Source organism: Megascapheus bottae, chromosome 20 (assembly GCF_031878675.1).
Source record: "Megascapheus bottae isolate mThoBot1 chromosome 20, mThoBot2.hap1, whole genome shotgun sequence".
Taxonomy (NCBI): Eukaryota; Metazoa; Chordata; class Mammalia; order Rodentia; family Geomyidae; genus Megascapheus; species Megascapheus bottae.
In genome coordinates, this window is record NC_143528.1 from 19,031,861 (window position 1) to 19,053,762 (window position 21,902).

The following is a 21,902-nucleotide window of genomic DNA, read 5'->3' on the forward strand; positions in this document are numbered from 1 at the left end:
GTGAAGATCGTAATCTAAATACTCCTACCTATTCCAACTTTATTCAGTAAATGGATTTAGTGTTTGTGGCCCAATTAGGCGGTGCTCTAGTATGATTGAGAGATAGGGGGATTGTTTTTTTTCTTTAGCTTTCTTGAGTCACTCATGGAATACATGGTGGTCACAGACATAGTTATTCAGTGTTTGAAACCGGCTTGCTTGTTTGAAAACAAACCTGTTTCATTGTTGGGATATAGCTTATGATTTGTTGCTTTTATCCCCTCTGCTTCTATTTAACAGATTAAGGCAGTTGATAATGGTCGTCCTCAGAAGTCATCCACCACCAGGCTCCACATTGAATGGATCTCTAAACCCAAACCATCCCCAGAGCCAATTTCATTTGAGGAGCCAGTTTTTACCTTCACTGTCATGGAAAGCGATCCAGTCGCTCACATGATTGGTGTGATATCTGTTGAGCCTCCTGGTACACCCCTGTGGTTTGACATCATTGGTAAGTATTGTCCTTGTGTAGGTGACATGAAGGGAAAAAAGTGCATATGCTTTTCTCATTTCTGTGCACATCTGAGAATTTAAAATTGGGATTAAGACCTAGAAGTGGAGAATTTCCTTTAAGTTGTAATACTTTGATTATAAAAATCTTCACAGTATACAATAATATATATTAAACTTAATAATATATATTAAACTTAAATAAGTATTCTGTAGCTAATTAATATTTAATGTTTAGTACATTTTTTTAAGTGAGTCAGGATATTGTAGAGATTCCTAAATGTCTTAGTCTGATTATATATGTGTATATATATATAAGACATGTTACATTGTTATTTTTAGTGAATATTATTGGAATGTCTAAAGTAACTGTGCTTATGTGACTATCATATGTCAGTGATTAGTAGAGAATAAACTTACAGATTTTGATTTGTATAACTCAAAAAACTAGACTGTTAGCTTCAGGGTGTTAGTTTTATTGACCTCACCTCATTTTCAGGAAGAAGCATATCTTACTCATTACGCTTTTCTTTTGTAAAATATAGTTTTAAACTAATGTTTCCTTTGTGGTATTTAATGAACTTACATATAGAATGTAATAACCAATTCAATATGCATTTAAAAATCTTGATTTTGAGATCTTTTATCCAGGTGCATATAATTAATTAATTAATTTTTTGCCTATCTAGAGGCTCGAACTCTGGGCTGGAGAACTGCCCCTGAGTGCCTTTTGCTTAAGGCTAGTGTGCCACAGAGCCATTTCCAGCTTTTTCTGTGATTAACTCACAAGAGCTGGATGTGGTGGCTCACTCCTAGATCCTAGCTACTCAGCAGGCAGAGATCTGAGGTACAAGGTTCAAAGCTAGCCCCCACACAAAAGGACCCGAGACTTATCTCCAATTAGGGGGACTTGGCTCAAGAGTAGAGTGGTATCCTTGAGCTAAAGAGCTCAGGGACAGCGCAGAGGCTAAGTTCTAGACCCATGTCCCACAAAGAAGAGTCTCACAGACTTTCCTGTCCAGGCCAGCTTTGAAGCGCAATCCTCAGATCTAAGCCTCCTGGTAGCTAGAATTACATCCTACTTTTTTTTGCCAATCCTGGGGCTTGCGCTCAGGCCTGGGCACTGTCCAGCTTTCTCAAGGTTAGTGCTCTACCACTTGAGCCACAACACCACTTCCAGCTTTTGCTGTGTATATGGTACTGAGGAATCAAACCCATGGCTTTGTGCAAACACTTTACTACTATGCCACGCTCCCAGTCCACATCCTATGTTTGAGGTAGAGTTTTTCTAAGATGTTTTTAGGCTCAGACTTGTAATGTTCTTTGCTTCAGCCTTCTAAGTAGCTAGGATTACAGGCATATATTGCCCTACTCTGTGTGATTCTATTTCTTCACAGTATTTTAATTATTAGGATACTCTGAAACAAATTTGTATTGCAGTTCACCTCTAGTTGGAATGTCATATTTCTTTTCTGGTGCTACTGCGTAGCTGAGCAAATACTATTTCAGAAAAAGAAGCTGTGAGCTCAGGTTGAGAGACCCAGGTGGTCAAAACAGGTGTTTTAATCACTGTCCCTTTCTTACACTATCTCATACTACACATTTAAGCTGTCTTCTCCATATTTGGCCACAATGAAATCTTTGTTGATAACAGGTCTGAAGCTATTAAAGTTTATTTTAAAGGAAACTAGGATTTTCCTGGTTAATTATAACTAATTCCTTTTCTCTAAGGATCACATTTCCAGATGGTCAGAGTGCTTGCTGTTATGTGGTACCTGACTCCATATGTGGTTGTGTTTGGAACTGGTTTGACTGACTTTTCTTCTTCTTCTGTGCTTGCTTTCCATGCTCGCTTGCTTCTTTTGGCTGTGCCAGGAGACACACTTGCTAGAGAAGTGTTTTACATCTTTCAGATGACTTGTGACCTGAACTGTACAGCAGAAGGTATCTGCTGAAATCCCATAATTTGCTTCAGATTATGAGATTGAAAATAAAAGCACTGAGTTTTCATTGAATTTTTTTTTTAATTTCAGTGCCCGTTTTCATTGCTATTCCTTCTCTTAGCATGTTTGTGGTCACCTATTCCAGTTATAAATACATTAACTACTTTTTCATTTGTTATTTGTTTATTGTTATTATATGAATTAGTAGAGTTCCTTTGGGCATTTTTATACTTATGCATTATATATTGATTATATTTGCCCTCTATCATCCTTTATCACACTCCTTCATATGCATGGTCCCTCTAACACTAACTCCTTCTGCTTCTTTTCTTTGTTTTATTTTTCACCTAGACCTCTTACTCATACGAGTTTCATAGTTGTAGGTTTGGTTGGATACCTTGCATGTGTCCCTGTATTGTTTTGCCTTTTAGGTTAGTAGACAGTCATGGCTTCATTTTTGCTCCATTTCATTTCGTTTCATTTCATTTCATTCTGTGTTTGATAATGGGAAAACATTTTCAAATTGTATATAATAACTAGAATGAATTAGCAGTAACTATCACTAATTTTTGTTCCAGTTAGTATTTGTTTATAATTTTTAAGTACTTATGCAAAGGGGAAGCATTTTTAATAGTTATTTTACTCAAGCAATAGGCTCAAAGTTTCATAAAAATTTCTTTTAAACTTTCACATGGCCAGAAATGTTTTTGAACTGACATATAAAGTAAGTAAATATTAAGAATATATGAAAATAAAATTGACATAGATTTTTTGGCAATGTTTGCAGTGTTTTCCTCTTTAGAATTGCTTTTTGGCTTTCTCTCAATTGTTGGTTCCCTTGATGATTAGCATTCAGCATTGGACCCTAAAGCCCTGTATTCCTTTCTTCACTTTGAAAATGGTAGCTCCTGGGATTACCTTTGATGGCTATATTAGGAGTGAATTGTTATTGCCATTAGGTATCAGAAAACTGCAAAATAAATGACAGATTTTCATCCTGTGACTTGCTCTTCTGTTGTCCTAATTTATACTAGGTGGCAACTATGACAGTCATTTTGATGTGGACAAGGGCACAGGAACTATCATCGTTGCCAAGCCCCTGGATGCAGAACAGAAGTCAAACTATAACCTCACAGTTGAGGCGACAGACGGAACCAGCACAATCCTTACTCAGGTGAGTGAGCTACAGTAATGTGTGTGGACAGAGAAGATGAAGACCATGATACATTTAGAGTGCATGGTGGCACAGGCAGCTGACTGTGCCAGCTCAGAAGTAGGTAGGTAGTTTACACACAAGCTTACGAACCATTTTTATTTAGAGAGATAAAATTAACTACCAATCTCTACTTGGTTTGTATATGATTAAGTAGTTGTAGAAATTTAACACCTCTACCACCTTCGCGTGTTCCTATCTCATGATGAAGATGGCCACATTGCTAGCCTTTGAAACTCCTTTAAGTCCTGTAAGTTAAATGCTCTTTTCCTCTCTTTGGTTGGTGGAATGTTGTGATGGAGCTGTATAAAAGGGACATTTCTAGATGATGTGTGCCTCCAGTAGTCGGCAGAGAGATGTTCATTTATTCATTTAACAAATGGCTTGTTGAATATTTGTTATATGCCAGGTATTAATTTGGAAGCCAAGTAGTATGGGCAATAGCAGAAAAAAATCCTGCCTTCTGTCAGCTTGTATTACAATGGGAGAATCTACAGGTTGTGTGTGGTCTCTTTATCCTTAGAAAGGAAGAAGTTAAGGTTAGAGAATAAAATGCTTCTAAGTTCCAGTTTCCAATTTTTATGTAGGTTTTATCCCTTTAAATCTCTCTGGGGTAGTCACTTGATATATAATCTCATTCCATTGAATTATAAAAATATTTTCTATGGTGGATTTCCAGTGAATAAGCCAGCAAATAATCTAGACTCAGTTTTGAAAATATTTTATTCCTTTCTATAAAAACTTATGGTTAGTAATGGATGGGAAAGTGATGCTATGTGTACTATGTGATGCTTTTTTGGATCCATTTACTCATTTTCATTTTGCTTTTTTTGTTTGTTTTTGGTATGAGTTCTAGTTAGTCCTGAAATTTCCATTTTATTGACTGCTGTTCTAATTTTAGTGACCATAAAGCCCCATAAAATTTAACTTCAGAAACTATAGGCAGGAATAAAAACATGAAGACACTTCAGACAGTGATGCAATAGGTAAGTTCTGAGAGACAGCTTCAGGGTACAGCTCACAAGATTGGCTAAACAGACTGCCTAGGCATTGTGCACGTGGCCTACAGTCAGGTGTGCTCATTTCTACCAATCGGACCTGTGCCTCTAGCGTCTGTTATACAAAAGATTCTTAGCATGCACCTCTTCTGCCCAAATTATACTTTTAGCTAGTATGAAGAACCCAACATACCATACAGACTAAAGAAGACTAAGTGAAGAGGTAGGTAGAGGAAAGATAGATGAGACTGTTGATAGGAGGGACACTGATCAAGATATATTTATAACTGCTTTGTCAAATGGCAACTCCTTTGTACAAAGAAGGAGACGAGGAGGAGGAGGAAGAAGAAGAAGAGGAGGAAGAAAAAAGAATTATAAGAAAAATAAGAAAAGGGGGGAAAAAGACTCACTTAGCTCTACAGTGAGTTCAGTGGCAGGGAGGGGGAGTAAGAAAACCTCAGAATGAATAGTATCCATAATATCCATCGACAAATTCCTGGAAAACCTAGGAAATATATTCTAGATTCATTTTCTCTTAAATTTCAGTGCTTCGTTGTAATTTTTTGCTTTTGAGTTCATTTTCAGAATCTTGATTATATCCTCATGAATGAATTGTGGTCAGGGGAATGAATCAGAATATAAGTTCTCAGGTTGACCTGTAATGGCATAGGGCAAAGGGAACAATTAGTAATTAGGTTTGAATTTCCAGGTTGGGACTAACAAGAAAGAGATAACCATTAGGGAGAGAACAGAGCCACAGAGTTCACACAGAAAGGAACACAGAAATCCAGATCTGTGCAGATAAGGCACCAGAGCACAGCAAGGTAGACTTGGCTTTGTGGGTGAAACTCAAGGACTAACAGAGCAGGTTTTATTTAGCCAGATTAGTGGCAACAGATGGCATATGTGAGAATGTTTATGGGACATTGTGGGCATCACACAGAGTGCATCCTCCACACAGTAGGGGTAAGGCAAGGCGGTGTAAATGCAGGTGGTCTGCAGGTGCAGCCCCTGTGTGTGCTCCATCTGACTGCTCTCTTCTTGAGGTGCTGCCTGGTGTTGCTTCCTGTCACATTGCCTTAACCTTCTTTGTGTCTCCAGGTAACTTAGCAACCTAGGTCACAGTTTTCTCTTGAATGGAACAGCATTGCTTTCATGGTTCTCCAGTTAGCATCTCTTGCTTTGCATCTCTCCTACTTGCTTCAATGGATGGACAGTTACAGATTCAAATGTAACATAGGGGGTGTGTTGTCTATACATCCTGGCAAAGGAAATTCTTGTGTTGCCTACAGAGGTCTCGTGAGATCCTATCCTACTCCTCCTGTACCGAAGAGAAATTAACTTCGCATTTTGGAAAGACAGTTTAAGTGTGAATAGAATTTTATTACCTCACTTGTACTTGAAGTAAATATGAGAACTCTGTAAACCTTGTTTTGAGTTTAGATGACTTTGACTTCTATTTCTCAATTGTATTTTAATTTTGCTAAAAATATCAGTTTTCCCTGTGTACATGTGGTTTCAGTATTGATCTTACTATTAAAGTATCATAATTAGTAATGTTATTACTATGTGACCCTTTGTCACTTATTGTAGGTATTCATCAAAGTGATAGATACAAATGATCATCGCCCTCAGTTTTCTACATCAAAATATGAAGTTGTTATTCCTGAAGATACAGTGCCAGAAACAGAAATACTGCAAATCAGCGCTATGGATAAAGATGAGAAAAACAAACTAATCTACACTCTGCAGAGTAGTATAGACCCATTGAGTCTCAAGAAGTTCCGCCTTGACCCTGCAACTGGCTCCCTGTATACTTCTGAAAAACTTGATCATGAAGCCATTCACCAACATACTCTTACAGTCATGGTATGACCTCTGCTTGCCCTTCTCATCCTCTTTTGGTTCCTGAAGAGTAGTTTCCTGTGTTTGAGAGTGATAATGCTTTTCAATCCATGAACGAGACCCTCAGCCTGTTTGATCATATGTTGATTCTTCTAGGTACGAGATCAAGATGTGCCTGTAAAACGCAACTTTGCCAGGATCATCGTTAATGTCAGTGACACAAATGACCATGCCCCCTGGTTCACCAGCTCCTCGTACGAAGGGCGTGTTTATGAGTCAGCTGCTGTCGGCTCGGTTGTGTTGCAGGTTACAGCTCTGGACAAAGATAAAGGAAGAAATGCTGAAGTGTTATACTCAATTGAATCAGGTAGTTTTGGAGAACTCAAGAATTTTAACTTTTGCATTTGATAGAATGTATTTGTTCTTTTCTAAAAACAGCTGTAAATACTGGAATGTCACTACAAAAAAATTGTATCGCTGCAAACATTGCTTAAATTGATCTTCAGCTACCATATCACTTGCCTAGGAAGAGAGAATTGTATTTACTTTTTTCATTTTTAACTCAGCAGAGAGCAATGATAAAAATTCTGGTAGATTTGGGAATCAAAAGTTTTGGGGCTTCACAGTATTAAAATAACTTAAGGCTGTTAAATCCGGTGGAAAGGAAAATATGTAGTCAATTCAGTATTACTAAAATTACTGTAACCACAAAGTTATTTCTTCCAAAATACTGGTTAAGTATGAAACACACTTAAGAAAATGAAGGCCTAGTAATTTAACCTTATATTTTTATTCAGAGAGCATTTTCTCTTGGACAGAGCAGGAAATTCCCCGACAGCGCTGACCTGTCCAATTCTTTTTGTGTCAGTTCTGTGCCTCTCCTACTCCCTCCTACGTTTAGCTTTCTTTTCCCTATACCTTTATCCTATCTCCTGTCATGTGGGCTTTTATATGTGGAGTTGGATTATTGTAAGGTCACAGTGTAGATCTGGGACTAAAGAAATGTTCATGAAGCTGAGGAATCCTGCTGCAGATGGCCTGGAGGCAGTAAGAATCAGGACCTATGAGTCTGGGTGTTTGTGTGATGAGCAAAAGATGCAGACTCCTGTTTTTGATAAGAAGGATTATAAAACAAGCAGTCATAGCTTCCCTCCGTCCCCCAACTCTGTTCTGTGTTATGTTGCTGTTCATACACTCATTCATTCCACGTAGAGTAATGAAGGTCATTTTATGTGCCTTACATGTAAATGGCATTCATGTTTGAACTACAATGGTACACTTTGTGTATGTTTTGAAAGAAAAGACCTGGTATAGAGCACATCTGTGCAGTTGGAGGTAGCATAGTGTTGGGATTTCTTTATTGATACAGGTATTATAAGTAAGCGATCAAATACTGACAAGACAGTTTAATTTCCTTCTTTCTTCAACACGATTGTTAGTACAAGAAGTACAGTCTTTCACTCTAATATCTTTGTAATGATTTTTAGAGAATTGAAATCTTCCATTTTACTTGTTTTTTTATTTTTCTGTAAGCTAGAGCTTTACCTGTATGTAACCATATAAATGGTCTTATGGGTATACATTGCTTATAGATCATGTAATCAGAATCGGAGTAAATTGAGAATAATTTTAACAGAATACTACTTGTATGCTGAAACTAATTTTATTTGTTCATATATTTAAAAATTTCATCTATTTTTCTTATTATGGCTAAGTTGAGTTTATTACTCACAAATAAGATTCTCTATGCTGCTTATGATTGCAGTGGTCAATTGCATTGTACTCTAGTTAATGTCTTGAATAAAGATGAAGCATTTTCCCACTGCTTCGGAGACTTGGCAATTAGAAAAACAGTACATTCCACTTATGCATGCCTGAGCATTTCAGTACAGTGATTTTGTCATACACAAACTAACTGGGTTTATATAGAAGAAAAATGTTAAACTTTTCCTTAGCTTTCACATAATTTTCAACAACTGGGTGGATAAAATATGACTGTTGGTGTCTGAGGAAGGCATGTGCATTCTTTGAATAGTTGCAGTGACTGATGGAGTTAGTAACATGGCATTCTAAGAATGGAACGCTCCCCCCCTCAAAGAAGAGATAGTGCCAGCAGACTGTTCCAGTGTGAAATTGGGGCTTTTAAGTTATTTTTATAGTTTTGTTCATTTGAAGTTATGGTAAACAATTACTTAATAGGCAACCACTACCATTTAAAGTGTGACTCGGTGTGTGTGTGTGTGTGTGCCATACATCTGTGCGTATAATATGAACTGTAAAAATCTTATACTGCTTTTCATTTAACAGTTAATTCCTAATCAGCGGGTTCCAATTTCTGTCAGGTTACATTTAATAAAGTTCAAAAGACTGGTTATAAATTCTGCCAATAACACTCCATGTTTAATTAACAGCAATTTATTGAGCAAAAGGTTTAGTGTGATTAGAACTCTTTAGGGAAATTTAATGTTAAGATATATAGATATATTTTCAGTAACAATCAAGTTATGTTCTAGAGACATGTCACTGCCAAACCCTGGGTTGTACAGTCTTTTCCTTCTTTTTATGTTATTTAAAAAAGTACATAGTTATAGTTACTACCCTACTATTTGTGATGCCTGGACATAGAATTGGTTTTCTTCCTCAAACTTAGCTTAAATATAACTGTTATTGTAAGTTGGGAGACATTGCCTTATTAAACAATGCCCTAACATCTCTTTTCTTCTCCCTGTGGGGATTATAATCGTGTTCTATTTAAATACAGAGAACAGTTTAAGATTACAGTATCTCGACTTTAGAGAATGGAAGAGCCCCCAATACTTCTAAAACTCATGGCCTTATTTGCTTGTTCACAAACACTATAGGTGTGTCCCAGAGTTTGACAAATCTGCCAGTTATCAGCAGGAGAGCTTTTATGCCAGTCAGCAGCCCCCATTGATTTCCCCCAAACCATGTTATTGATATCTCCTCTGGAAATCTGAAGCTTTCTTCCTCGATATGTGTGTGTGTGTGTGTGTGTGTGTGTGTGTATGTGTGTGTGTTGAACCCATGGACTAATAAGTCACTAGCTGGAGTATTGCTTAACTTCCTTGATACCAGTGACAAGCTCAGAGTTGTTATCAAAGTTAGGATACACCAAATGATAAAGAATATCTCTGAATTTCTAGCTCATACAAAGAAAGGTTATCATATATACTACTAAAAAAAAGTAAGAGTGAGGTAAAGGCTGAATCAATGACTGAATGGAAGAGGCCTGGGGGAAGGCTGTGTGAGGAGAAAACAAAGCAGATACAGAAGCCCTGTGATTGAATGAGTATCCTCTCTTGATGGAGGAGCAAAAAGAATGCCAATGTGGCTGGAGGCACACTGTTGTATAGGAAGTAGTATACTCTGACACTACCGAGCTGTTCCTCCTGTATCTGAGAACTGGCATATTATAAGCCCCAGTGAGTATAAGGTTTCACTCTAGACAATACGTAAGACAGAAAGATGAGCAAATACATTTGCAATAATTAGTACACATCTAGGACCCTCCTAGCAGAAGATCACAATAGCTCAAAAGCCATGCACAAGTATGGTTATATAGGATGAGATTAAACAAAACTCTAGGATATGGAAACAAGAGGTTTATCTTTGTGATTGTTGTTCTTAGTGTACTATGTACAACTATTTCTTTTCTAATTTTTTCTCCTTATGGTTAATCTCATGTGGTTACTGTATCTGACTGTTACTTGGTATATTGTCTATACATTTATTTGTTTATTTGAAATAGGGAAGGGAAAGGGGAAAACAAGATGATTGGGAAGGGGTGGGGGAAGGAAAGGGGGACAAAATCATGAAAAGAGGTATCAGTGTACCATAAGTAATACACCCATTACCTGATGAATGTAACTGTAACCCCTCTAAACATTAGCCAGAGAATAAACTAAAATTGAAAAAAAGGAGAAAGATAAGCAAATACAAACAGATATATTAGCTTGCGTTATAAAAATAGACCTAAGTAAGAATGTAAGTACAAAGCCACCCGGAGGAGTGATGGCATCTGACAAAAGTTACCAAAGTCCCCTACATCAGGCCAGGCAACCTGTCATAATTTGAACAAGTTGGGGTATGGCTCAGATAGCATGAAGAAAGGAACTCTAAGCTCTGGTGGCAGACTGCAGATAGAGTGAGAGAGATCCTAGTATCCTTGACTCTTCTAAAACAGACAGGCAGGAAATTAGTGTCTGAGCAGCCTGGCAGAGGAACCAGAACACTGTTCTTGAGCCAGGATTCAGCTCAGAGCTTCAGGGCCTGCAGAAACGTGGACCTCCTCCACAAATGGAGGCACTGCCTGGAGGCCTAGATTCATAACCCAGCAGACTTAATGAAAACCAGGCTGGGTCTGACTTGAGAAAAAATTGTCATGGATTTTTAGAAAATATATGGAAGGAAGGAAATGGAGACTGTTAGAGGAAGTGTTTCATGTTAATGAGGTGGAGACAGAAGTGCTTGGTTAATTTTCAGGTTTGCAGACCACACTTAAGTAGCTCTGGTCTGTGAAATGCCATATTGATTACAAGCCTGGGGAGGAAGCTCGTGACAAAGCAGTTAAGTGAACTTTGTTTTGAGAAAAGCATAATAATAGCTCTTGGAGGGGAGAATAAATTCAGTATTATGAAGAGAATAGTGCATTCTGAACGTATGAAACAGGAAAGGAATGAATGGATCCAACCTGAGCATCTTCCCATGGCGTTGGTCTGTCTCAAAGGCTATAGAGAACTGCTAGTTTCATCAACGATACAAAACTATGGTCCACTGTGGAGTTGAGGTTAGGGCTAAATCTGGGTTAGTATAGTCTAGAAAGGTCTGAAATAAAACTGTCTTGGAAGTTTGTTTCTGCAGCAACATTCTGAGCATTTGGAGTTAGCTTTTGTATAGAGCTTTTCTGGGTGTTGAAGGGGTTTTCCCAGCATTTCTGTCCCCTCTTAATGATGGCAGTAATACACTTTCTTCTCAGTTTAAGAACCAAACATTGCCCTGTGTCCTTAGAAACACAGTCTCCTCTCCTAAGCATCACTGAAAGATAAATGGCCCTGAAAAAGATTAAGAAAGAAATGTTTTAATGTTTTAAATCTTCAAAACTGATTAAATAGGGTAGGTTGCAGAAAATGGTTTCTCGCTTCACTTGATATTTAAAATAAGGGACAATCTTCTTGGATCCTGGTGTAAATTTGCTTCTGGAATTACGGTCTTCCCTTGAAAAATAAATAGGAATCTTGAGAAATGCTCAAAGGATAAACTGATCTAGAAAGGCTTTAGGGACTATTGGAAAACCATTCACTTGGTTGCTTCATAGAGGAAGGGGATACATGTCTTTCCTCAGAGCACTTCCAGTTTAACCAGAAGAGAACACAGTTGGTTTTAGGTATATAATAATCTTTCTGCTCTTTATTTTTAATAATTTATGGTCAAACATTTGAAAAGCATGCTTCCTTTAGGGTGGGTAACACATGAAACAAGGGCTCTATTCAGATACTGATTTTTTTTAACATGCATCTCTGCTGAGTGTCAGAATATCTTTGAAGATAGCATTCTTTTTTTCCAACTGTTATTTCTGTTGGTCCTTGTGCTTCTCACTGACATATATTTTTTTTCTCACCTTTTAGGAAATATCGGAAATTCTTTTACAATTGATCCCATCTTGGGCTCTCTAAAAACTGCCAAAGAATTAGATCGAAGTAACCAACTAGAATATGATTTGATAGTAAAAGCTACTGATCAAGGTGACCCACCACTGAGTGAAATTACTTCTGTGCACGTCATGGTCACAGTTGCTGACAATGCCTCTCCCAAGTTTACATCCAAAGAATACTCGGTGGAAATTAGTGAGACAATCAGCATGGGAAGTTTTGTTGGAATGGTTACGGCTCATAGTCAGTCATCAGTGGTATATGAAATAAAAGATGGGAATATAGGTGATGCTTTTGATATCAATCCCCATTCTGGAAGTATCATTACTCAGAAAGCCCTGGATTTTGAAACTTTGCCAGTTTATGTGTTAACAGTACAAGGAACCAACATGGCGGGTTTATCCGCCAATACAACTGTTCTGGTACATCTGCAGGATGAGAATGACAATGCTCCCGTTTTTATACAGCCTGAGTATTCAGGACTCATTAGTGAATCTGCATCCATCCATAGCGTGGTCCTCACAGACAGCAATGTCCCCCTAGTGATCCGAGCAACTGATGCCGATAAAGAATCCAATGCCTTGCTTGTCTATCACATCGTGGAACCCTCTGTGCACAAGTATTTCTCTATTGACTCCAGCACTGGTGCTATTCACACAGTCCTCAGTTTGGACTATGAAGAAACAAGTGTTTTTCACTTCACTGTGCAAGTGCATGACATGGGAACACCACATTTGTTTGCCGACTATGCCGCTAATGTGACCATACATGTAATTGACATCAATGACTGTACTCCTGTGTTCTCCAGGTCATTATATGAAACATCTCTTTTATTGCCAACTTACAAAGGGGTAAAAGTTATCACAGTAAATGCCACAGATGCTGATTCCAGTGCGTTCTCCCAGTTAATGTACTCCATCACCGAAGGCAACATCGGGGAGAAGTTTTCTATAGACTACAAGACTGGCACTATAACTGTACAGAACACAACTCAGTTAAGAAGTCGTTATGAGTTAACCATTCGAGCTTCTGATGGCAGATTTACCAGCTCTACCTCTGTGAAAGTTAATGTGAAAGAAAGCAAAGAAAGTCAATTAAAGTTCACCCAGGATTTCTACTCCGCAAACGTGAAAGAGAACTCCACAGAAGCCAAGACATTAGCTGTCATTACTGCTATTGGGAATCCAATCAACGAGCCGTTGTTCTACCACATCCTCAATCCAGACCGCAGATTTAAAATCAGCCGCACCTCAGGAGTACTGTCAACCACTGGCCTCCCCTTTGATCGTGAGCAGCAAGAATTGTTCGATGTGGTTGTCGAAGTGACCCAAGAACGTAAGCCTGCGGCAGTGGCCCATGTTGTTGTCAAAGTCACTGTGGAAGATCAAAATGATAATGCCCCCGTGTTTGTCAACCTTCCCTACTATGCAGTGGTTAAGGTAGATACTGAAGTAGGCCATATCATCCGCTCTGTCACTGCTGTAGACAGAGACAGCGGCAGAAACGGGGAAGTGCACTACCACCTTAAGGAGCATCATGATCACTTTCAAATTGGACCCTCTGGTGAAATTTCCCTGAAAAAGCAATTCCAACTTGACACCTTAAATAAAGAGTATCTTGTCACAGTGGTTGCAAAAGATGGAGGAAACCCGCCTTTCTCAGCTGAAGTTATAGTTCCAATCACGGTTATGAATAAAGCCATGCCCGTGTTTGAAAAACCTTTCTACAGTGCAGAGATCCCAGAAAACATCCAGATGCATAGCCCAGTGGTCCACATTCAAGCCAACAGCCCGGAAGGCTTGAAAGTGTTTTATAGCATCACAGATGGAGATCCTTTTAGCCAGTTCACCATTAACTTCAATACTGGAGTCATCAATGTCATAGCGCCTCTGGATTTTGAGTCCCACCCAGCGTATAAACTGAGCATTCGAGCTACAGACTCTTTAACTGGGGCCCATGCTGAAGTATTCGTTGACATCATCGTGGAAGACATCAACGATAACCCTCCCGTGTTCGTGCAGCTCTCCTACTCTGCGACCTTGTCGGAGGCATCTGTAATTGGAACATCTGTCGTTCAAGTGAGAGCCACAGATGCAGATTCAGAACCAAACAGGGGAATTTCCTACCAGATGTTTGGAAACCATAGCACAAGCCATGATCATTTTCATATTGACAGCAACACCGGTCTCATTTCCCTCGTCAGAGCTTTGGATTATGAACAGTTCCCACAGCACAAGATTTTCGTAAGGGCCGTTGATGGAGGTATGCCCCCATTGAGCAGTGAGGCCATGGTCACCGTGGACGTCACTGACCTCAATGACAACCCACCACTCTTCGACCAGCAGATTTACCAAGCCAAAATCAGTGAGCATGCCACTCATGGGCATTTTGTGATGTGTGTAAAAGCCTATGATGCAGACAGTTCAGACGCAGACAAGCTGGACTATTCCATCGTGTCTGGCAATGATCATAAAAATTTTGTCATTGACAGCAAAACAGGGATTATCACACTCTCAAACCTGCGACGGCACAACCTGAAGCCATTCTATGCCCTGAACGTTTCTGTTTCTGATGGAGTTTTCAGAAGTTCAGCCCAGGTTCATGTAACTGTAATTGGAGGTAATTTGCACAGTCCTGTTTTTCTTCAGAATGAATATGAAGTAGAACTGGCGGAGAATGCTCCCATACACACCCTGGTGGTTGCGGTCAAAGCAACAGATAGGGACTCTGGCATTTATGGACACATCACTTACCATATTGTAAATGACTTTGCCAAAGACAGATTTTACATAAATGACAGAGGGCAGCTATTCACTTCGGAGAAACTTGATCGCGAGACCTCAGCAGAGAAAGTGATCTCAGTTCGCCTGATGGCTAAGGATGCCGGAGGAAAAGTTGCTTTCTGCACCATTAATGTCATCCTAACAGACGACAATGATAATGCTCCACAGTTCCGAGCAATTAAGTATGAGGTGAACATCGGATCCAGTGTTGCTAAAGGAACATCGGTCCTTAAAGTTTTTGCCAGTGATGCTGATGAGGGTTCCAATGCCGATGTCACATACAGCATCGAAGCAGATTCTGAGAGCGTTATGGAGAACTTGGAAATTAACACACTCTCAGGCGTAATTACCACAAAGGAAAGTCTAGTTGGCTTAGAAAATGAGATCTTCACTTTCTTTGTGAGAGCTGTAGATAATGGGTCTCCACCGAAAGAATCTGTTGTTCCTGTCTATATAAAAGTACTTCCCCCGGAAATAAGGCTTCCAAAATTTTCAGAGCCTTTTTATACCTACACTGTCTCAGAAGACATGCCTATTGGTACAGAAATAGATCTCATCAGAGCAGAACATAACGGGGCTGTTCTGTACAGCCTCATCAAAGGGAACACTCCAGAAAGTAACAGAGATGAATTCTTTGTGATTGACAGACAAAGTGGGAGACTGAAACTGGAGAAGAGCCTCGATCATGAGACAACAAAGTGGTATCAGTTTTCCATACTCGCCAGGTGCACTCATGATGATTATGAAGTAGTGGCTTCTGTAGATGTTAGTATCCAGGTGAAAGATGCAAATGATAACAGCCCAGTCTTGGAATCCAATCCCTATGAAGCATTTATTGTTGAAAACCTGCCAGGGGGCAGTAAAGTGATCCAGGTCAGAGCATCTGATCTGGATTCAGGAGCCAATGGCCAAATTATGTACAGTCTAGACCAGTCCCAAAGTGTGGACGTCATTGAATCCTTTGCCATTAACGTAGAAACAGGCTGGATTACAACTCTGAAGGAACTTGACCATGAAGAGAGACGCAGTTACCAGATTAAAGTGGTTGCATCAGATCACGGTGACAAGGTACAGCTGTCTTCCACAGCCCTGGTAGATGTTACCGTCACCGACGTTAATGACAGTCCACCACGTTTCACAGCCGAGATTTATAAAGGGACCGTGAGTGAAGATGATCCTCCAGGGGGAGTAATTGCCATCTTAAGTACCACTGATGCTGATTCTGAAGAGATTAATAGACAAGTTACATATTTCATAACAGGTAAAGCATTGCAATTACATGGTTTGATTTAAGATGAAAGTGTGTTACAGGGGTGTTAGATTCAATTTTAAGGAAGTCAAGAGTTAGAGGTTTTGGATCAGAATATCTAAAATAAGCTGGGCGTTGGCAGTTGATCCCTCATAATCCAAAATATTCTAGGCTGAGATCTGGGGATAGATGTTCATAGCCAGCCTATCTCCACTTAATCAGCAAAAAGCCAGAAGTGGAGGTCATGACTCAAGTGGTAGAAGCTCCATCCTTGAGCAGAAAAAGTCCCTGAGTTCAACACAGCACTGACAAAAAAAGGGGGGAGGTGGAGAATACCTAAAATTGAGAAATCTCTGAAGCTGCATTTCAGGTTTTTTAGTTGACCAAAGCTAATAGTTTCACTACTATGATTTGTATTATGACACCTATTGAATTGTTCATTGTAAGCTGAATTACAGCCCAGTAATCTATATTTTGATTTGGTTTAATGCTGTGCTTAAATACACATTTTAGTGATGCTTAGAGGTTGTTGGTTTTTTGTTTTTGTTTTGTTTTTGGTAAGGAGAAAGCCTCATGTAGATGTATTTTATGTATCTAGCAATTCTTAAGATTTTAACTGGAACACTATGCATCCTTTTTACAGTTTATTTTTCTTGTTACTTAATTACCCTTTCAGTTCAACATAGTTCTCCTCTTCCTCCATTGATTTCACAGGAGGTGATACTTTGGGACAGTTTGCTGTTGAAAATATACAGAATGAATGGAAAGTCTATGTCAAGAAACCCCTAGACAGGGAACAGAGGGACAACTACATTCTGACAATCACAGCAACTGATGGGACCTTCTCTTCCAAAGCCATAGTTGAAGTGAAGGTTCTTGATGCAAATGACAACAGTCCAGTTTGTGAAAAGGTAAGCCACATTCTCCTTAAGTTTATTGTGAATTTAAAGTATCTTAATTTCTTTTTTCAGTGGGACTATTATTCAGTGCTATGTTGTAACTCAGATGGTTTTATAATATCCCTTACTATTTAAGTAGAGGTGAGTGTTAAATGGGTCAAGACTTGGAAAATCATCAGAACAACTTTACTGGTTGTGACATAAGTAAAAACTTTCTAATTTACAATTTATACTTTAAACAATTAAAACTTTAGTCTAAACTATAAATTATGGGTGGGATTACAGTGTTATCTGAACTTAGCTTTACATGAATTATCATAAAATGAGGAAACTGTTACTTTGGGGAAACATCCAGGCCTGTGGTTCTTCCAATGAAGCTCTGTTTGGCTATACAGACCGTATTGGGATGTTTGCTTTTCTGCATACCAAATAAGCTAAGAACTTACCAGAAGGCTCATGTGCCTGTGGAGCTCACCATTTGATGAGAGAAGAATATCCAGGGTTAAGTGGGGACAGTGGGAGTCGGGAATGGACACTGGAGCTGGGGATGGGAAATACTGCTGAGGGCAGGATTTTGAGTTCTTCCTCACAGAGGTCAGTCAGGGAAGATTGGAAGTAGAAGTAAACAGAGTTGAGGGAATAGTGACCCCATTTACCCCACGTGGGGAAGAATTAGTGAAGCAAAGTAGAATATAAAGGGATATGGTTATTCATTGTTGGCAATGAACCTTGCCAGTGTGGGGATAGAAGGGGTTAGGAGGGAAAAACAGAGAAGATGATAGAGAGTGAAACACTTCAAAAAGAAGTGTACTCATTATCTGACTTTTGTAACTATAACCCCTCTGTGCATAATCTTTATATGAAAACAAAAGAAAAAGTAGACATAATTTTTCCAGGTTTTCTATTTCTTTACAGTTGATACAATATCGTTCTTTCTGATGGATGAGCAGAATTCCATTGTGTATATATGGCACATTTTCTTCATTGTTCATCCATTGAAGGGCATCTGGGCTGATTCTGTATCTTACCTATAGTAAATAATGCTGCCACAAACATGATTGTGATAGAAAGACTTGGAAAAAGTTATACTAAGTGAAGTAAGCTAGACCCAGAAAAGCATAAGTTGCATGATTTTCCATTTGTAGAAGTGAGAATGTACTTACAAGTACACCCAAATCTACAAGTAAACACATTGGGTGGTAAGCAAGAAGTTTCAAATGAATTAATTGTAGTGTAATAGATGCTGTGGAGAGAGCAGATAGTATAATTCTGTAAAAAGACTAAGTCAGAGCCTAACAAATTAGGTACCAGAATATGCATACTTGCAGGAGAGTAAGATGGGGCCAAAGGGTAGAAGAACAAAGTGGGGGAAGGGTGGAGAATGCAGGGAAGAATTCATTGTATATATCATAGAACTGAGAAATATAAGGGAAAAGGTGAGGGAGGTGAAGATACAGAAGTGATAAAACAGATACTTTGTACACTAAACTGCTTTGCTAAAAGCAAAAAAAAAAAAAAAATTCTAAGTACATACCCTAAAGTTAAGATAAGTGAGGGAAAGATTAAGATGGGAGGGGTGGGTAAGAATGTTAAAAGGGGTGGCATTGATCAAGATGCACAGTATTCGTAAACTAACTTGTTGAATGGCAAATCCTTTGTACAGGTACTTAGAAAAGAAAATGTGCCTACACTAATGTGTTACATAGGAAAATGGATATGGCAACATGGCACAAGTGTTCAGCTAGGCCTGAAACGTGTCAGAAATAAACCTGGGTTTTAGGGAAAGTATGTTGAGTTTTCCAGTTCATTTTAAGTTAATGGGTCATATCATTAGATAGGGGGATTAGGACTAGATCTATACATTTGGTATTTGCTGTGAACAGCTGGTAGTTGAATTAATTTGAGAAGATAAACAGAAAAGGAGAAAATGAAGAGATGGGTATTTATGAAGGGAGAAGGAAGCAGAGACGGAAAAGGAAGACAAAGGTACCAGTGCTGTGTCCCTGGAGGTGAGATGACAAGCAGTTGCTAAACGCCAGACAAGAGGGAAACCAGACCATTTGAATCCTGTGCCTGATTTGGACAGGTCGGTTAGGGGTTGTAAGTGGATGGATATCTGACTACACACTGTGTGCTGACCTGGAAGACTATGAGTTGAGAAAGGAAGAAGTATATAGTAAATTCTAGCAAAGTGGTTTTGAGAAAGGGTTAGAGCACTTGGAAAATGTTGGAAGCCCATCATATATGAGATGTGTTGTAGCTGGTGAAAGAATCAGAGCTGTTCTCAGGGAAATGGATACTTGACAACTCATCTTGAGAGGAAGAGAGAATCCTGAGAGATTTGTTCCAATCCATATTTGTACTTTCTGGTAATGTATTTGGTAGAGGAGGCAGGACTATGTCTGTATCTTCTCTTTTAGAAATGAAATGTGTATAACATCTTGGAGAAATTTAGGCAATTGACTTAATTATCAATATTCCAAAGTATTGTTTCCTAAATCATAAAATAATATACCTGTGCACTTGAGCTCATATAATGAAAGTGAATTAATTCATGGAACCGGGAGTTTGGCCTAGTGATAGAGTGCTTGCTTAGCATGCCGAAGACCTGGGTTCTATTCTTCCATACCACATACATAGAAAAAGCTGGAAATGGTGCTGTGGCTCAAGTGGTACAGTTCTAGCCTTGAGAAAGCCCAAGGACAACACTCAGGACCTGAGTTCAAACCCTAGGACTGCCAAAAAAAGAAAAACAAAAACAAAAAAAGAAAGTGAATTCAATAAAACCTTCCTCTGGTGCTTTTATGTTCTCATTTATGACATGGGTTCTTTAGTAATTGGAACTGAAAACAACTATTAGGCTCAGAGGCTAAAACTGATGAAAGGATCAGATAGCATAATAGAATGGTCTGTTTCTTACCTGTCCCTTCTGTAGCGTTGACGAAATCTGGCTTCTATGATGCAGAAGTCACTACTCTCTCAAGTATGTGTTTTACTTTTTATTTGTTATATTTGCTTATCTATATCTATATTTCCAAACTTGAAAATAAACAGATATAACAAGTGTTTATTTACTCTGATTTTTAGATGAATATGGACAACTACTTATATTTTGTCCTAAGAATTCAACATCAAACTGACTGGACAACATTAAAATTCTTAGTATTCTGTTGGTTCAATATCAGGTCTGACTCAGGGTCATAAAGTTAACCATATCCTGGATTCTCATTTTACATGAATTTTTTAAAAGAAAACTGATTTTAAAAGCTCTTTGAATATTAACTTTAGTCACTTTCCATGTTTTCTGTGGCCAAGTGAAATGATTTTTGCTATTCCCCTGGCAGTCGCTACTGACTGCTAATGTTTTTACTCTAACAATATTGTTTAAAATCTTCACAGACTTTGTATTCAGACACCATTCCTGAAGACGCCCTTCCTGGGAAATTGATTATGCAGGTCTCTGCTACGGATGCAGATATCCGTTCCAATGCTGAAATTACTTACACATTATTTGGTTCTGGAGCAGAAAAATTCAAACTAAATCCAGACACAGGTAATGATAGGGCTAAGACAAGTTTAATTATGTATTTCCAACAAAATAATGTGTATGAATGATTTTAGTTTATATACAAAATTAGGAAGTCGCATTTTGTTCTTTTCAAATGCTGTAGGATTGATGTTATAGAATTAACATCTTTTAGAAGTCTACACAGCAGTTTAGTGCATAAAATCTGGGGTGACATTTAAAAAATAAGCAGCAGTCGTATCATTTTAAGGTAATGATTGAAAATTCAGTTGTTAAAACTCTTTCACTAAAAATGAACCAAGTAGGTTTCAAAATTACCTGCATTTTTATTTCTATAGTGTATATTTTATTTATATAGTGTCCTAAATTTTTGGTCTTAAGTGTATAGTTCATTAATTTTCATAATTAAAATGATTTGTGTTATTTTCCTCATCCTTACTGCACTTATAAATTTAGAGAAGTTTAATAGCCATTTTACTTTGCAACATTGTCGCGTAAGAGGGTCTTGTCAGCCAGGTACCAGTGGCTCATGCCTCTAATCCTAGCTACTCGGGAGGGTGAGAAGGATCATGGTTCAAAGCCAGCCATGTGCATGAGAAAGTCTGTGAGACTCTTATCTCCAAATAACAACCAGAAAATGGGAAGTAGCTCTAGGCTCAAGTGGGAGAGCACTAGCCTTAAGCTGAAATGCTCTCAGAGCCTGAACCCAGGCTTAGAGTTCAAGCCCCACAATTGACCAAAAAAAGGGGAGGGGTGGGGCTCTCGTCTTCAGTCCTTGTGACAGAAAGAATGAGAACCTGCAACTTGCTAGGTTCATGAGCAGTTCCTGAAACATGATATTCAGATGACTCCTTCTATTCAGATTTTGTCATTGTCGGGGGGGGGGGGGGGGGGGGGAGAGGATGCACAAACATACAGTTCAAATGGTCAAGGTCAAATCTGTCCATTTATTTCTGTTTGTGTTTAGGTGAACTAAAAACATTAGCCCCCCTTGATCGTGAGGAACAAGCAGTTTATCATCTCTTAGTGAAGGCCACAGATGGAGGTGGGAGATTCTGCCAAGCTAATATTGTGCTCATATTAGAAGATGTGAATGATAATGCACCAGAATTCACTGCTGATCCATACACCATTACCGTGTTTGAAAACACTGAGCCTGGGACACCATTGACCAGAGTGCAGGCCACGGATGCAGATGCAGGTACCTCTCAGCAAATGTTGTGTCTTCACACTGTGTGAAGGGTATAGGCCCAATGGGCATGCCCAGTACAGCCTGTTTCCTCATCTC

At 38.8% G+C, this 21,902-nt stretch overlaps 1 protein-coding gene across 7 annotated transcripts in view; it reads left to right on the plus strand.

Annotated features, from left to right (window-relative positions):
* Fat1 (FAT atypical cadherin 1) overlaps nt 1-21,902 on the plus strand; it is a 110,771-nt gene that overhangs the window by 67,736 nt on the left and 21,133 nt on the right. For 4 of the 7 annotated variants that reach the window (XR_016539037.1, XM_090354048.1, XM_090354049.1 and 1 more), the window contains exons 6-14: nt 280-490; nt 2,365-2,433; nt 3,467-3,606; nt 6,237-6,512; nt 6,645-6,855; nt 12,134-16,201; nt 16,904-17,100; nt 20,488-20,641; nt 21,582-21,815. Coding sequence is in view for 6 of the 7 variants with exons in the window: in XM_090354048.1 (XP_090210174.1) it covers nt 280-490; nt 2,365-2,433; nt 3,467-3,606; nt 6,237-6,512; nt 6,645-6,855; nt 12,134-16,201; nt 16,904-17,100; nt 20,488-20,641; nt 21,582-21,815 (5,560 nt within the window). In the remaining variant the exon portion in view is untranslated. The remainder of the gene's footprint in view (nt 1-279; nt 491-2,364; nt 2,434-3,466; nt 3,607-6,236; nt 6,513-6,644; nt 6,856-12,133; nt 16,202-16,903; nt 17,101-20,487; nt 20,642-21,581; nt 21,816-21,902) is intronic. The other 3 variants (XM_090354050.1, XM_090354052.1, XM_090354053.1) reach the window with 1 other exon arrangement.